Genomic DNA, 18,349 nt, shown 5'->3' on the forward strand with positions numbered 1-18,349 from the left:
AATCTTGATCGATTGTGATTTTTCCTATGTCAAGCTTCACTAAATCTAATAAAATGTTAGCAAATTTCAAGCTCTAGCTTTGTTTTCTGTCAACCTTTTTAAAATCTGACAAAGTGTATAGAAAAATGTGTCAAGAATTGAATTTGTGCTTCAACCAGTTACTTCAAAAGAACGAACTGATGGAAAGAAGCGCATCTAGGCCTTTTTTAGTCATACGTGGGATCGATGTAGGCACACATGTCTTCATTTTAATACCGTGTTAGCAGAATTTTGAACCCGAGACCTTTTAGCATCGATATCATATTAAATTAATGCTCCAATTAATTCATCCAAAAGTTTGAACTGATAGAAAGAGGCGGACAATATATTTGCATATCAACAACATCAAGTTAGTTTCATTATATCCACACAAAATATACCGTTGTACTATATAATACTCCCTCCGATCCATAATAAGTGTCGCAGTTTTGAACTCGCGTTGAAGTAGCATATTTTTCATTTGGAACTGAAGGAGAAGTTCAACAATAGAGTACAACTTGATCTGATTTGGAACTGAGGGAGTACTCTCTAGAAACATGCTGGCGTTGACTTGTAACTATTTGCACGACATCGTGCAACAGGAATCAAACCGGGGTGCACAAAATTGATTAATATATGAGTCGACGGAGTGTAGAAAAGTACTCCTAACATTTCTTGAAAATTGCCGGCGTTGACCTGTTAGAACCAGAGATCAGATCAGGGCTCTGCACACTCACGTGCTGCGTACGAGTGGGTACATATATGGTTCAGATTATTAAGCAGAATGTCAACGCCTCTAGGTTGATAATTCACTGCCTGACACGTCATGCATGGCATCACTAATTTGCGCGCGCTGCATGCATGCATGCATGCAGGCCCGCTGCTGAACGGCAACTTCGAGTACCAGCCGAACAGGTCGCAGATGAACGGCACGAGGGTGACGGGCGCGCACGCCATCCCCTACTGGAAGGCCACCGGCCCCGTGGAGTACGTCGAGTCTGGGACGGACCGGCCGGGCGACGGCATGGTCCTGGTGGTGCCGGAGGGCGCGCACGCCGTGCGCCTCGGCAGCGGCGCCTCTGTCCGGCAGCAGCTCAGCCTCACCCGCGGCGCCTGCTACTCCGTCACCTTCAGCGCCGCGCGCACCTGCGGCCAGTCCGAGCGCCTCCGCCTCTCCGTCGTCCCCGTCGACGCCGCCGACGCGCCCGGCCGCGAGCTGCCCATCCAGACCGTGTACAGCGCCAGCGGCTGGGACTCGTACGCCTGGGCCTTCCATGCCGAGCGCGGCGTCGTCACGCTCGTCATCCACCACGGCGACGACGGCGACGCGGAAGACCCCGCCTGCGGGCCCCTGGTCGACGCCGTCGCCATCAAGACCCTCCACCCTGCCGCCCAGGCCGCCGCCGGCAACCTGCTGAGGAATGGGGGCTTCGAGGAGGGGCCGTACGTCGTCCCGGGGTCGACGTGCGGGGTGCTGGTGCCGCCCATGGACGAGGACGCCGTGTCGCCGCTGCCCGGGTGGATGGTCATGTCCTACTCCAAGGCGGCCAAGTACGTCGACGCGGCGCGCCACGCGGTGCCCGGCGGGTCGCGCGCCGTGGAGCTGGTGGCCGGCGTGGAGGCGGCGCTGGTGCAGGAGGTGGACACCGTGCCGGGGAGCGCGTGCCGGATGGAGTTCTCCGTCGGGGACGCCGGGGACGGGTGCGTGGCGTGCGGGCCGGAGCTGCAGCCCATGCGCGTGGTGGCGGCGGCCACGGGGGCGCAGGGGACCGCCACCGTGGAGTACCATTCCCGGGGCACGGGCGGGCACGCGCGCGGCGAGCTGGCGTTCACGGCGGAGGGGAGCCGCACGCGGGTGGTGCTGTATAGCTCCGGTTACCACACCATGTCCGACGGCAGCGGCTCGCTCTGCGGGCCGGTCGTCGACGACGTCTCGCTCGTCTGCGCTTAGAAGCCGCCGCCGGCTGCTGCGTCCCTCGCTAACGCGTCAGGCAGCCATGCGCGATTTTTTTAGACATTGCACCATTTCAGATTTCTTTCGTTCCTTCTCTTCCGAGAAACATCAGCAATTTTGAACGATTCATACATAGGTCGGTCCGTCCCCTGCAGTCTCATGGAAGTGGGGACGCATAGATCTCAAAGGAATTCTTTCAAATTGTTTCAAATTGTGTCAGTACAAGAGATTATCAAAGTGGGCAAGCTTATAAACGGCTTTATTTGGCAGATTATCTTTACAGGTAAGAATGTACCAAATCTATCTTGTCTGCAATCAAGTCGTCAATCACCATTGCTCGCACATCAAGAACAGTGTCCGTTCCGGTGCGTTATTACCACCTGACAGCGAGGGGTTATTCTGTACACATCCGAGACCATCGCCCGACATTACCATCATCGTTGTGCTGCATCTTGTCTAGTTTTTCTTCGATTTGAGCTCCGCCACTCTCTCCTCCGTTGCCTTCATAGCTTCTCCGTATATGCTCACCAGCTGATAAGAGTTTCAGAGCGAGATGAGTCCAGTGGTATCCGGAGAAAAGTAAAGAATGATGGTGCCACTGTTATTTCTGATCTTACCTCATCAACTTCGCCGGGGGTCATTGTCAAAGGCGGTGACATCATAATGCTGTCGCCGGCAACCCTAACCAGCATGCCGCGCTTCTGGCACTCCTGTCCGAATATAGCACCAACACCTGAATATGCCATCAGGGAAACAGTTTGTAAGGATACTTTCTGGTTCAGTAAACGTAAGTATATCCTGGAACACGACCAGTAGTTCTATATTTCTGGGATGATAAACTTCTACTGGTATAACAATGCTCCAGTGAGAGTGGTTCCAAGCTATGACTTGTTACTTACCCCATTCAGCAGGGAATGGGTCATCTCGTGATTTATTATTGGCGAACTCAGTTCCGAGTATCAATCCTACACCACGGATCTGCATACAGGAGCATGTCGATTATGCTTTTGAACAAGAGAAGAGTCTGCTGAGACAAATAAGAGCAGGGTACCTCCCCAACAATTGGGCTTCCTGCAAAGGCCTTCGTTCCCTCCTGGAAGCGTGGAGCGATTTGCTTCACATGATCAGGAATATTCCTTTCCCTGATACCATATAGTTTGCGAAAGATTCATAAGGACAAGAAAGCAAATAGTGGCAGAGGTAGGCGCTCTGTGTGCTATGGGAAGAGCAGTATACCGATAGATTTTCAACGCTTCAATGGCAACAGCGCAAGCAACTGGATGGCCAGAGTATGTAAAGCCATGAGCAAATGAACCTGCAAGAAAAAGACAGCAGCTCAGCGCACATCATATTTGTGAAGCTCACATATCCTTGAAAAAAGGCTAGAGACATGCCAATACAGATATCACAAATTAAGCTCGCGCAATGCCATTCACTTACCTAGCTTATTGCTCTGAGAATCAACCACAGCTGCTATTTCGGGGCTAACAAGAGTTGCTCCAATGGGCACATACGCAGACGAAAGAGCCTTTTTTCATGAAATCGGCATGGCTCAGCTGACATCGGATAATTAATATTTACTGATATACTGTTGTGAAAGGATATTCACCTTGGCCAAGGTGACTAAATCTGGCTTGATGTTATACATATCAGATCCGAACATGGTTCCCAACCTTCCAAATGCGGTAATGACCTGAAACACATCATCAGTTAATAACGACTGCATACAGAAGTTTCCTGTGTTCTTGTACTATCTAGTATTTTGTTTTGTGTTTGACTTCACATGTGACTTTAAAGTACCTCATCTACTATGAAAAGGATGTCATACTTCTTAACCACAGCTTGAACCTGTAGGCAGACAGGAAAATGAGATAAGATAAACAAGGAAAAGAAGAATTCAAGTACACTATATAGAAACAACCTAATATATATACTAGCTTTAAGGGTTCATCGGGCAACAACATTTCTGTGGATTCTGAAGCAAGCATTTAGAAAGCTCGGTGAAGTGTAACCTTAGCTTCACTGGAATTTAACAGTGGGGTCAAATAAATGAATTGAAGAGTCTCCTTCCCCTTACGTAATCTATCAAAAGATGTAGCTCAAGGGTTTTAAAATCACCTTATCAAAATAAGTCTTTGGAGGAGGGATGACACCACCAGCACCCATGACAGGCTCAGCAATGAACGCAGCAATCTAACAGGAGAAAAATACACGAGTCAAGTAGTATGCTTGGGACCTATTGCATACATATAAGTTTGGCGACAAGAAAACTTTACTGTTTCTGGTCCTTCCTTGAGGATAAGATCCTCTAAATTTTTAGCAAGTCTTGTTGCAAATTCTTCTTCTGTCTCACCTGTCACACACAAAAACAATTTCATTAGTAACAAAAATGCTGCATTGATCCTAAAACGAAATTTTGAAATAAAGCGTACCGGGAAGATGGAAGCGCCAGTAGTGAGGGCAGTCTGTGTGCAGAACAAAAGGTGCTGGTAGATCGAACTTCTGGTGCAGGGCAGGAAGACTAAAGATACAGAAGCAATTAGCAAATTAATTAAGCATCAATAAGAAATGGACTACTAGATTCGTCAAAGTACTAGGTAGTAGGTACTGCTGGAAAGAAATATCCACATAACAAGGAAAACACAATTTTTTAGGCCAATACTCACCCAGTGAGACTAGCTGATATTAATGTTGATCCATGATATCTGCAATAAATACAACAGTAGTAAGAACAGAACTCAAAGTACCTCTGTATTACATAAAGAATATAACAATGAGACCCCAAGAATATTGAAGTGATGGCCCAGGATGGAAATTGATGCCACTGCAAATTACTTACGAATAAAGCAAACCCTATATTTCTTAGTTTGAAGATCAAAGATTGAGAAACTATGTTACTTACGCTTTTGATCGTGCAATAAACTTTTTCTTGTTTGGCCTCCCCAATGCGTTGTTATAATACCATACTAGTTTGACCTAAACAAGTGTAAACATTGTAAATGTGTCAGCAGTGCTGTGAGAACCCAGAAGAGGGAGAACAAAACAAATTCCACATCAGCACAGATAACTAGTGCTTATCACCAAATGACTATGCCATTCAGTATGGCAAATATATCAGCTAAACATATTGAGTGAAATAAACAACTAAGGCTATGGCCATCTGAAAAAAGTGCAAATGGTGAACCAGGGACAATAGCTACTGCCTACTAGCCTTCTAGAAATGGAACACCCAAAAGGTTTTCTTTTTTGACACGTGGAGGAACCATGTAAATCTCACAATCCACCCTACTGTTTGTGTTTCAGTGCCCCAACTTTTTCCCTGAGAAAAGGTTCCTAGCGATGTTTTCTTTAAGGTAAAAAACTATGTGCGTTTGTTATTTAAATAAAAGCTCATGTCACTTTCTCATACATGACAAAATGTAAAACAGTTTTTAGTGATTCTCTGTAGATGCGAATGCCAAATGACGGTAAGAGCAACATATATTGTATTCATGGTTGCTACCCTTCTTAATGAACAGAGGGTTTGCACGTTATTCCAAAAAAAATAGTATTGTTTTACAATATAGTAGAGTAGGAAATGGTCAGTAGTTCCAGCGATCATACATGTGAGTCATTTGCTTCCGAACCGCTATTTGTGAAGAATGCCTTTCCCATTTTGCTTGCAGTAAACATGCTAAGAAGGTCGTCTGCAAGATCCTGAAAGCAACAGGCCGTCTCCATCATCAGTATCCACAAAGTCCGAAAATGATTTTAACAGACTGATAGTCAATAAGGGACGCAGAAATTTACCAATGTTGGTTTGGTTGTACGGTTCCAGAAGGAGTGATAGAAGGGCAACTTGTTTAATTGGTCAGTTGCAGCTTTGACTAATCGAGGCTCACTACCACCTGAAGAAACCATGAATAGTTCATGGAAGACGAATGAAATTAGACTGTATACATTACTCTTAAATGCACAAAAATAAAATGGTGATGCAGGGTATTATCCAAAAGAATGGACAATTCTGTGGTACATAATCACACACCAAAGATTGTACTTGTACATACCTAAAGCTGTACACCAGAGTCCTGCTAGAGAATCTAGATACTTATTCCCGTTGATGTCATAAACATAAGACCCCTGCATATTCAGGTTAACATTGTATAAGGCAAACATAGATACATAGCTCACAACCATAGCATACAGTAATGAACATCTTAAGCTTCCATTTCTAAAATCAAATGTTACATTGCAAGCAAAGTAAACATATATAGTATAATGCTAGAATTAGAGAGTCGCAACCTCAGATCTCTCAATAACCAGCGGATGCACATCATTGCTCTGCCATCCAGCTGTGAATGGTGCCAACATGCCATGCCCCTTAAACCTGGAAAGGTTATGCTTTCAAAGTCAGCAGTAGCTAGTAAATATATAGAATCAAAACTTGCATACGCCCCAGTGGATAACAGAGTAAAATTATGTGATAATTCCACAAATACAATCATAATAAAAGAAGATCATTTACCCATTTTCTTCAGTTGAGTTCGTCTGAGGAGACGATGCTGAACTGAAATGTCTGACTGATGCATCTGACAAGCTGTCTGCATGCCCTTGTAAGCTCCCGGCGCTGGTTAAATACTTCACTAATTTGCTTGCCTGCGAAAGTGTAAATTAAGGAAGATGAAATAAATGATCACACATGAGCTTGGAGTCTTTGGCAATGGCAAAACTTGGCAGGTAAGATGTGAAGTCCGAACGGCTGCGGAAGTAGTGGAACAATCATGTCATAGTAATAGTATCTGGATGTCTAACTTTTCTTTTTTTTGCGCACAATCTGGATGTCTAACATTGATCATAACCATCACAACCTTTACATGAAAATAAAATAAAATAGAGGAATGTTTCGACCCCGCCTAAAGAACAGAGTGATTCCCAACTCTCCAACTATTCATGCAGTACATCTGGTGCACAGAAGCTAACGGAACGTACGGAAGGAGGAGCGTTAAAGGTAATAACAGAATGGAATCAGGCACAGTAAAACCGTGCACAACAACAATACTCATCAGAAGCATAAAGGTAGATTCCAAAGGCGATGCAGATTCCGGCACAGAACCGCGCGAGCCATCACCGGAGAGCGGATCGAGAACAAATAGAATGAAATGAAATCCCCCTTTATATAGAATCTTCACACCCGAATTTGAATAAGAGGCTGCCAAGTGCCAATCAGGCGTGCCCTCCGGCTCCGCCCGCCGAGACGGCCGGGGCCCCTCCCTCCCACGAAACGATCGCCGCCGGCGTGACGCCCAAATGACGGCGGCGGCGACCCCAACCATCGCCACACAGGCGCAGGCATGCGCGGCTCGACGGTTGTTGTACCTAGCGAGCGGAAGAAAGGGGAGGGGAGGGGAGGGGAGGGGAGGAGGGAGAGGGTGGTGACCTGCGATGAGGCATTGGATCGGAGCAGGCCGCGCGCAATCATCTCGGCGGCCACACAGGAGGATCAGCGATGGCTGCTTCCGTCGGAGAGGAGAGATACAGAGCGAGAGGCGAAGGGTAAGGGAGAGAGACCTGCGGTGCGGGGCCATGGCATGTCGCGAGTCACGGATTTATTCCGGGGAGGTGGGGAGGGAGACGTAGCCAAGTTTTCCGGAGGCGGGGGGGGACGTACGTGGCCGAGCTATCCGAGCGCAGACACACACAAGCAAAGAAAGACGTGTACGTGCCGTGTGCGACGTCTTCTTCTCGCATCTTTTGATTTGTCGACATACCACTATGTGATGTGTCATGTGTGTGTCACTACTCTTAAGATCCAGATCCATATAGTAACAAATAAAATTATACTAATAATCTCGCTAACACGCGATGGGCTTCGCTGGAGCAAAGTTGGCTGTGTCTGGAAGACACATGTGCGGCCATTCTGAAATACTACTCCTCCCTCCATTTCATAATGTAGTGCGTTCGTATTTTCAAGATTTAAGTTTGACCGTATGATCCTGCCGCTCACATTGTTAAATTTATGATCAAATTTAAGTCTGAAAAAACGCGGACGCATTACGTTATGAAATGGAGGGTAGTAGATACTCTGCCTGCTCTGGCCATCCTGATTATCCTACTAGCTAGTTGATGGCTCGGTTGGTGTGGTGCTTGATACGCATCCCAGGAGCGCCTCGACGGCTACTTTGTCGATTCAATTGCATTAGTAGGTAGGATAAGATGAGATCTTTAATCCAGAGGTCGTTTGCCCTCATTTGTGGGAGAGCTTTCTGAAGCTTAAAAAGAGACGCTGCGAGGGTGCGATTGCAGGCCAACGTCCAGGTCCAGCGATGGGACAACAGCGACCTCTAGAGTGGAGTGGTTCCACCTCCAGCGAAAAAGAGTCACGGCTGCAACTGCCAATTGCACGTCAGCACATAAGAGCAACTTCAACGGGGCGACCCAAACGGACGCGCGCTTTGTCCGTTTTTTGTCCGTTTGGGTCGGCCAGACGGACGTGCGCGTCCGCATTTTACAATGTGTCGGCTTCACCGTCCAACGGAGAGGCCGACCCAAATGTGTCGGCGTGAAAAAAAACAGATTGCACGAAATAAACATAAATAAACATAAAGTGGCCGGTCAAACGCCGACCAAAGTCCACCTACATCTAATAAACATTAAATAAAATATTAAAAAAAGTCTGCGCCCGCCTGCTGCCGCCCCGCACGCTGCCCTAGACGTCGTCGGCCTTGCCCTTGCCCTTGCCCTTGCCCTCGACGTCGCCGTCGTCGGTGAGGTCGATGAAGACCGGAGCAGGGCCAGCCCACCCGAACGCCGCCTGGTACGCTGCCAGGGCAGGCTCCTCCGGCGTCTGCTGGGGCGGCGGCATTGCGGCAAGCCGCGCGCGCTCCTCCTCCTCCTCCTCCTCGAGCCGGAGCGCCTCCGCGTCGCGTTGGAGCATGGCCTCGTAGCGCATCTGCTCCTCGTCGTTGGCCTGCTCCTAGTGGAACCAGTGCTCCTTCCACCGCTCGAGGTGGGCCGCCTCCTCCTCTGGCGTGGCGGCGAAGTGGACGGGAGGCGCGCTGACCCACTCGCGGTACTGGCCCGTCCACGAGTAGGCCTCCTCCGGCCAAGTGGGTGGAGGCGGGGAGCGCTTACGCTCCGGCTCCAGCTTGGGTTGGACGGGCCGCGACGGTGGAGGCGGCGGCACGAAGAGCGGGGTGTGGACGGAGTCCCCCGCCGCCGACAGGGTAAGGGCTTGCTCCAGCCCATCCCAGTGCGCGTCCTCATCGATGTGGCTAGCCTCCAGCGCGTGATGCAGGGCCTCCTCAAGGGCGGCCTGGTACTCCGCCTCCGCCTCCATGTCCTCCGGCTCTACCTCCGAGGGCGGCGGTGGGAACGGCGGCGGGACGACGTCGACACCCGAGCGCCGTTGCTCCTCGTGTTCGAGGGCGAACCAAGCCTTCCAGTTGGGAGAGTCGACGGCGTACTCGGGCAGCCGACGCTGCTCCGACGTGAGCAGGGCGTGGCGCCGACGCACCTCGTCGTCGTGCGCCCGCTGGGTCTGTGGAACCGCCAGCTGTTGGAAATATGCCCTGGAGGCAATAATAAAAGGGTTATTATTATATTTCCTTGTTCATGATAATTGTCTTTTATTCATGCTATAACTGTATTATCCGGAAATCGTAATACACGTGTGAATACATAGACCATAACATGTCCCTAGTGAGCCTCTAGTTGACTAGCTCGTTGGTCAACAGATAGTCATGGTTTCCTGACTATGGACATCAGATGTCATTGACAACGGGATCACATCATTAGGAGAATGATGTGATGGACAAGACCCAATCCTAAGCATAGCACAAGATCGTGTAGTTCGTTTTGCTAGAGCTTTTTCAATGTCAAGTATCTCTTCCTTAGACCATGAGATCGTGTAACTCCCGGATACCGTAAGAGTGCTTTGGGTGTACCAAACGTCACAACGTAACTGGGTGACTATAAAGGTGCACTACAGGTATCTCTGAAAGTGTCTTTTGGGTTGACACGGATCGAGACTGGGATTTGTCACTCCGTATGACGAAGAGGTATCTCTGGGCCCACTCGGTAATGCATCATCATAATGAGCTCAAAGTGACCAAGTGGTTGGTGACGGGATCATGCATTACGGTACGAGTAAAGTGACTTGCCGGTAACGAGACTGAACAAGGTATTGGGATACCGACGATCGAGTCTCGGGCAAGTAACGTACCGATTGACAAAGGGAATTGTATACGGGGTTTGATCGAATCCTCGACATCGTGGTTCATCCGATGACATCATCGAGGAGCATGTGGGAGCCAACATGGGTATCCAGATCCCGCTGTTGGTTATTGACCGGAGAGTCGTCTCGGTCATGTCTACATGTCTCCCGAACCCGTAGGGTCTACACACTTAAGGTTCGGTGACGCTAGGGTTATTAGGAAGACTTGTATGTGATTACCGAAAGTTGTTCGGAGTCCCGGATGAGATCCCGGACGTCACGAGGAGTTCCGGAATGGTCCGGAGATGAAGATTTATATATGGGAAGTTGTCATACGGACACCGAAAGAATTCGGGGTCATATCGGTATTGTACCGGGGCCACCGGAGGGGTTCCGGGGGTCCACTGGGAGGGGCCACCCCTCTCGGAGGGCCACATGGGCCGCAAGGGGCAGGGAACCAGCCCCTGGAGGGCTGGGCGCGCCCCCCACCTTGGGCCCATGCGCCTAGGGTTTGGGGGGAACCCTAGAGGGGGCGCCCCCTTTGCTTGGGGGGCAAGTCCCCCTCCTTGGCCGCCGCCCCCCCTCTAGATCCCATCTAGAGGGGCCGGCCCCCCTTGCCCCTTCCCCTATAAATAGAGGGGTGAGGGGAGGGCTGCTATACACAACCCAAGGCGCAACCCCTCCCCTCCCCAACACCTCTCCTCCTCCGTTACGTGCTTGGCGAAACCCTGTCGGAGTACTGCTGCACCAACACCACCACGCCGTCGTGCTGCCGTTGGAGCTATCTTCCTCAACCTCTCCTTCCTCCTTGCTGGATCAAGACGGAGGAGACGTCGTCCGTCCCGTACGTGTGTTGAACGCGGAGGTGCTGTCCGTTCAGCACTTGGTCATCGGTGGTCTGAATCACGGCGAGTACGACTCCATCATCACCATCCCCTTGAACGCTTTCGCTCGCGATCTACAAGTGGTATGTAGATGCAATCTCTCTCCCATGACTCGTTGCTTAGAAGAACTCATAGATGGATCTTGGTGAAACCGTAGGAAAATTTTTAATTTTCTGCAACGTTCCCCAACAGTGGCATCATGAGTTAGGTCTATGCGTAGTTCTCTATTGCACGAGTAGAACACAATTTTGTTGTGGGCGTAGATCTTGTCAACTTGCTTGCCGCTACTAGTCTTATCTTGCTTCAGCGGTATTGTGGGATGAAGCGGCCCGGACCAACCTTACACGTACGCTTACGTGAGACCGGTTCCACCGACAGACATGCACTAGTTGCATAAGTGGCTGGCGGGTGTCTGTCTCTCCCAGTTTAGTTGGAGCGGATTCAATGAAAAGGGTCCTTATGAAGGGTAAATAGAAGTTGACAAAATCACGTTGTGGTTATTCGTAGGTAAGAAAGCGTTCTTGCTAGAACCCAATTGCAGCCACGTAAAAGATGCAACAACAATTAGAGGACGTCTAACTTGTTTTTGCAGCATTTATCATGTGATGTGATATGGTCAGAAGTTGTGATGAATGATGAATGACATATTGTGATGTATGAGATCATGTTCTTGTAATAGGAATCATGACTTGCATGTCGATGAGTATGACAACCGACAGGAGCCATAGGAGTTGTCTTTATTTTTTGTATGACCTGCGTGTCATTGAAGAACGCCATGTAAATTACTTTACTTTATTGCTAAACGCGTTAGCCATATAAGTAGAAGTAGTCGTTGGCGTGACAACTTCATGAAGACACGATGATGGAGATCATGATGATGGAGATCATGGTGTCATGCCGGTGACAAGATGATCATGGAGCCCCGAAGATGGAGATCAATGGAGCTATATGATATTGGCCATATCATGTCACTACTATATAATTGCATGTGATGTTTATTATGTTTATGCATCTTGTTTACTTAGAACGACGGTAGTAAATAAGATGATCCCTTACAAAAATTTCAAGAAGTGTTCTCCCCTAACTGTGCACCGTTGCTAAAGTTCGTCGTTTCGAAGCACCACGTGATGATCGGGTGTGATAGATCCTTACGTTCACATACAACGGGTGTAAGACAGTTTTACACATGCAAAACACTTAGGGTTAACTTGACGAGCCTAGCATGTACAGACATGGCCTCGGAACACGGAGACCGAAAGGTCGAACACGAGTCGTATGGAAGATACGATCAACATGAGAATGTTCACCGACGATGACTAGTCCGTCTCACGTGATGATCGGACACGGCCTAGTCGACTCGGATCGTGTAACACTTAGATGACTAGAGGGATGTCTAATCTGAGTGGGAGTTCATTATAATAATTTGATTAGATAAACTTAATTATCATGAACTTAGTCTAAAACCTTTGCAAATATGTCTTGTAGATCAAATGGCCAACGCTCATGTCAACATGAACTTCAACGCGTTCCTAGAGAAAACCAAGCTGAAAGATGATGGCAGCAACTATACGGACTGGGTCCGGAACCTGAGGATCATCCTCATAGCTGCCAGGAAACAATATGTCCTAGAAGGACCGCTAGGTGACGCTCCCGTCCCAGAGAACCAAGACATTATGAATGCTTGGCAGACTCGTGCTGATGATTACTCCCTCGTTCAGTGCGGCATGCTTTACAGCTTAGAACCGGGGCTCCAAAAGCATTTTGAGCAACAACGGAGCATATGAGATGTTCGAGGAGCTGAAACTAGTTTTCCAAGCTCACGCCCGGGTCGAGAGATATGACGTCTCCGACAAGTTCTATAGTTGTAAGATGGAGGAAAATAGTTCTGTCAGTGAGCACATACTCAAAATGTCTGGGTTGCACAACCGCATGACCCAGCTGAATATTAACCTCCCTGATGAGGCGGTCATTGACAGAATCCTTCAGTCACTCCCACCAAGCTACAAGAGCTTTGTGATGAACTACAATATGCATGGGATGGTGAAGACCATTCCTGAAGTATTTTCAATGCTGAAGTCAGCAGAGGTTGAGATCAAGAAAGAACATCAAGTGTTGATGGTCAGTAAGACCACTAAGTTTAAGAAGGGCAAGGGCAAGAAGAACTTCAAGAAGGACGGCAAGGATGTTGCCTCGCCCGGTAAGCCAGTTACCGGGAAGAAGTCAAAGAATGGACCCAAGCCTGAGACTGAGTGCTTTTATTGCAAGGGGAAGGGTCACTGGAAGCGGAACTGCCCCAAATACTTAGCGGATAAGAAGGCCGGCAACACCAAAGGTATATTTGATATACATGTAATTGATGTGTACCTTACCAGTACTCGTAGTAACTCCTGGGTATTTGATACCGGTGCCGTTGCTCATATTTGTAACTCACAGCAGGAGCTGCGGAATAAGCGGAGACTGGCGAAGGACGAGGTGACGATGCGCGTCGGAAATGGTTCCAAGGTCGATGTGATCGCCGTCGGCATGCTACCTCTATATTTACCTACGGGATTAGTTATAAACCTTAATAATTGTTATTTGGTGCCAAGTTTGAGCATGAACATTGTATCTGGATCTCGTTTGATACGAGATGGCTACTCATTTAAATCCGAGAATAATGGTTGTTCTATTTATATGAGAGATATATTTTATGGTCATGCCCCTATGATCAATGGTTTATTCTTAATGAATCTCGAGCGTAATGTTACACATATTCATAGCGTGAATACCAAAAGATGTAAAGTTGATAACGATAGTCCCACATACTTGTGGCACTGCCGCCTTGGTCACATTGGTGTCAAGCGCATGAAGAAGCTCCATGCTGATGGACTTTTGGAGTCTCTCGATTATGAATCATTTGACACATGCGATCCATGCCTCATGGGCAAGATGACCAAGACTCCATTCTCCGGAACAATCGAGCGAGCAACCAACTTATTGGAAATCATACATACCGATGTGTGTGGTCCAATGAGCGTTGAGGCTCGCGGAGGATATCGTTATGTTCTCACTCTCACTGATGACTTGAGTAGATATGGGTATGTCTACTTAATGAAACACAAGTCTGAGACCTTTGAAAAGTTCAAGGAATTTCAGAATGAGGTAGAGAATCAACGTGACCGAAAGATAAAATTCCTACGATCAGATCGTGGAGGAGAATACTTAAGTCACGAATTTGGTACACACTTAAGGAAATGTGGAATCGTTTCACAACTCACGCCGCCTGGAACACCTCAGCGTAACAGTGTGTCCGAATGTCGTAATCACACTCTATTGGATATGGTGCGGTCTATGATATCTCTTACTGATTTACCGTTATCATTTTGGGGATACGCTCTAGAGACAGCTACATTCACTTTAAATAGGGCACCGTCTAAATCCGTTGAGACGACACCGTATGAATTATGGTTTGGGAAGAAACCTAAGCTGTCATTTCTAAAAGTTTGGGGATGCGATGCTTATGTCAAGAAACTTCAACCTAAAAAGCTCGAACCCAAGTCGGAAAAATGCGTCTTCATAGGATACCTTAAGGAAACCGTTGGGTATACCTTCTACTTAAGATCCGAGGGCAAGATCTTTGTTGCCAAAAACGGATGCTTTCTGAAAAAAGAGTTTCTCTCAAAAGAAGTAAGTGGGAGGAAAGTAGAACTCGATTAAGTACTACCTCCCGAACGGGAAAGTAGTGCAGCTCAGGAAAATGTTCCTGTGATGCCTACACCAACTGAAGAGGAAAATAATGATGACGATCAAGGTACTTCGGATCAAGTTGCTACTAAACTTTGTAGGTCCACAAGGACACGTTCCGCACCAGAGTGGTACGGCAACCCTGTCCTGGAAATCATGTTGTTAGACAACGGTGAACCTTCGAACTATGAAGAAGCGATGGCGGGCCCAGATTCCAACAAATGGCTTGAAGCTATGAAATCCGAGATAGAATCCATGTATGAAAACAAAGTATGGACTTTGACAGACTTGCCCGATGATCGGCGAGCGATAGAAAACAAATAGATCTTTAAGAAGAAGACGGACGCGGATGGTAATATTACCGTCTATAAAGCTCGACTTGTCGCTAAGGGTTATCGACAAGTTCAAGGGATTGACTACGATGAGACATTCTCTCCCGTAGCAAAGCTGAAGTCCGTCCGAATCATGTTAGCAATTGCCGCATACTATGATTATGAGATATGGCAGATGGACGTCAAAACGGCATTCCTTAACGGACATCTTAAGGAAGAACTGTATATGATGCAGCCGGAAGGTTTTGTCGATCCTAAGAACGCTAACAAAGTATGCAAGCTCCAGCGATCCATTTATGGGCTGGTGCAAGCATCTCGGAGTTGGAACATTCGCTTTGATGAGATGATCAAAGCGTTTGGGTTTATGCAGACTTATGGAGAAGCTCGCGTTTACAAAAAAGTGAGTGGGAGCTCTGTAGCATTTCTCATATTATATGTAGATGACATACTCTTGATGGGAAATGATATAGAACTTTTGGACAGCATAAAGGCCTACTTGAATAAGTGTTTTTCAATGAAGGACCTTGGAGAAGCTGCTTATATATTAGGCATCAAGATCTATAGAGATAGATCGAGACGCCTCATAGGTCTTCCACAAAGCACATACCTTGATAAGATTTTGAAGAAGTTCAAAATGGATCAGTCCAAGAAAGGGTTCTTGCCTGTATTGCAAGGTGTGAGATTGAGCTCGGCTCAATGCCCGACCACGGCAAAAGATAAAGAAGAGATGAGTGTCATCCCCTATGCTTTAGCCATAGGATCTATTATGTATGCCATGCTGTGTACCAGACCTGATGTAAACCTTGCCGTAAGTTTGGTAGGAAGGTACCAAAGTAATCCCGTCAAGGAACACTGGACAGCGGTCAAAAATATCCTAAAGTACCTGAAAAGGACAAAGGACATGTTTCTCGTTTATGGAGGTGACGAAGAGCTCGTCGTAAAGGGTTACGTCGACGCTAGCTTCGACACAGATCTGGATGACTCTAAGTCACAAACCGGATACATGTATATGTTGAATGGTGGAGCAGTAAGCTGGTGCAGCTGCAAGCAGAGCGTAGTGGCGGGATCTACATGTGAAGCGAAGTACATGGCAGCCTCGGAGGCAGCGCATGAAGCTATTTGGGTGAAGGAGTTCATCACCGACCTAGGAGTCATACCCAATGCGTCGGGGCCGATCAAACTCTTCTGTGACAACACTGGAGCTATTGCCCTTGCCAAGGAGCCCAGGTTTCACAAGAAGACCAGGCACATCAAGCGTCATTTCAACTCCATCCATGAAAATGTTCAAGATGGAGACATAGATATTTGCAAAGTACATACGGATCTGAATGTCGCAGATCCGTTGACTAAACCTCTCTCGCGAGCAAAACATGATCAACACCAGAACTCTATGGGTGTTCGATTCATCACAATGTAACTAGATTATTGACTCTAGTGCAAGTGGGAGACTGTTGGAAATATTCCCTAGAGGCAATAATAAAGGGGTTATTATTATATTTCCTTGTTCATGATAATTGTCTTTTATTCATGCTATAACTGTATTATCCGGAAATCGTAATACACGTGTGAATACATAGACCATAACATGTCCCTAGTGAGCCTCTAGTTGACTAGCACGTTGGTCAACAGATAGTCATGGTTTCCTGACTATGGACATCAGATGTCATTGACAACGGGATCACATCATTAGGAGAATGATGTGATGGACAAGACCCAATCCTAAGCATAGCACAAGATCGTGTAGTTCGTTTTGCTAGAGCTTTTTCAATGTCAAGTATCTCTTCCTTAGACCATGAGATCGTGTAACTCCCAGATACCGTAAGAGTGCTTTGGGTGTACCAAACGTCACAACGTAACTGGGTGACTACAAAGGTGCACTACAGGTATCTCCGAAAGTGTCTTTTGGGTTGACACCGATCGAGACCGAGATTTGTCACTCCGTATGACGAAGAGGTATCTCTGGGCCCACTCGGTAATGCATCATCATAATGAGCTCAAAGTGACCAAGTGGTTGGTGACGGATCATGCATTACGGTACGAGTAAAGTGACTTGCCGGTAACGAGACTGAACAAGGTATTGGGATACCGACGATCGAGTCTCGGGCAAGTAACGTACCGATTGACAAAGGGAATTGTATACGGGGTTTGATCGAATCCTCGACATCGTGGTTCATCCGATGACATCATCGAGGAGCATGTGGGAGCCAACATGGGTATCCAGATCCCGCTGTTGGTTATTGACCGGAGAGTCGTCTCGGTCATGTCTACATGTTTCCCGAACCCGTAGGGTCTACACACTTAAGGTTCGGTGATGCTAGGGTTATTAGGAAGACTTGTATGTGATTACTGAAAGTTGTTCGGAGTCCCGGATGAGATCCCGGACGTCTTGGGCCCATGCGCCTAGGGTTTGGGGGGGAACCCTAGAGGGGGCGCCCACTTTGCTTGGGGGGCAAGTCCCCCCTCCCTGGCCGCCGCCCCCCTCTAGATCCCATCTAGAGGGGCCGGCCCCCCTTGCCTCTTCCCCTATAAATAGAGGGGTGAGGGGAGGGCTGCTGTACACAACCCAAGGCGCAGCCCCTCCCCTCCCCAACACCTCTCCTCCTCCGTTACGTGCTTGGCGAAGCCCTGTCGGAGTACTACTGCACCAACACCACCACGCCGTCGTGCTGCCGTTGGAGCTATCTTCCTCAACCTCTCCTTCCTCCTTGCTGGATCAAGACGGAGGAGACGTCGTCCGTCCCGTACGTGTGTTGAACGCGGAGGTGCTGTCCGTTCAGCACTTGGTCATCGGTGATCTGAATCACGGCGAGTACGACTCCATCATCACCATCCCCTTGAACGCTTCCGCTCGTGATCTACAAGTGGTATGTAGATGCAATCTCTCTCCCATGACTCGTTGCTTAGATGAACTCATAGATGGATCTTGGTGAAACCGTAGGAAAATTTTTAATTTTCTGCAACGTTCCCCAACACCAGCACCGGGATCCGGTTTGGATCCAAATGTCAATGGTGTAGCAACGTCACATCGGGGTAGGGGAGGGGTTGCCTGTACTCCCAGTGCCATCGCGCTTGGTGCACCGGGATGTGCAGGCGCCGGCGTTCAGGGCGGAAACGCGCCGGCGGTGGAGGGGGAGGGGGAGCACGGGATGACGAGGCGCCGGGGGTGCCCTTGCCCTTGCCCTTGCTACTGCCGAAGAGGCCCATGGGCACACTAGGGTTTGCGGTCGCCGGCGAGGAAGCAAAGGGA

The 18,349-nt window shown here is 48.2% G+C and overlaps 2 protein-coding genes across 2 annotated transcripts in view; one reads left to right on the forward strand and one right to left on the reverse strand.

Moving 5' to 3' along the window:
* LOC119365357 overlaps window positions 1-2,026 on the forward strand; it is a 2,847-nt gene extending 821 nt beyond the window's left edge. Inside the window, exon 2 of the mRNA XM_037630975.1 lies at window positions 894-2,026. Within this exon, the coding sequence (XP_037486872.1) occupies window positions 894-1,969 (1,076 nt within the window). The 3' untranslated portion in view covers window positions 1,970-2,026. The remainder of the gene's footprint in view (window positions 1-893) is intronic.
* Window positions 2,027-2,154: 128 nt separating this feature from the next.
* On the reverse strand, window positions 2,155-7,544 carry LOC119365356 (gamma-aminobutyrate transaminase 1, mitochondrial). Its single transcript, XM_037630974.1, has 19 exons — window positions 7,389-7,544; window positions 6,477-6,607; window positions 6,254-6,338; window positions 6,019-6,091; window positions 5,762-5,859; window positions 5,576-5,668; window positions 4,875-4,948; window positions 4,639-4,677; window positions 4,405-4,493; window positions 4,249-4,325; window positions 4,091-4,165; window positions 3,773-3,820; window positions 3,582-3,665; window positions 3,413-3,500; window positions 3,209-3,287; window positions 3,024-3,114; window positions 2,872-2,950; window positions 2,590-2,705; window positions 2,155-2,503 (listed from the first exon to the last, which is right to left on the reverse strand). The coding sequence occupies exons 1-19, from the start codon at window positions 7,428-7,430 to the stop codon at window positions 2,429-2,431; spliced, it is 1,536 nt and encodes a 511-aa protein (XP_037486871.1). The 5' UTR covers window positions 7,431-7,544; the 3' UTR covers window positions 2,155-2,428.
* Between the last annotated feature and the right edge of the window lie 10,805 nt (window positions 7,545-18,349).

Source organism: Triticum dicoccoides, chromosome 2B (assembly GCF_002162155.2).
Source record: "Triticum dicoccoides isolate Atlit2015 ecotype Zavitan chromosome 2B, WEW_v2.0, whole genome shotgun sequence".
Taxonomy (NCBI): Eukaryota; Viridiplantae; Streptophyta; class Magnoliopsida; order Poales; family Poaceae; genus Triticum; species Triticum dicoccoides.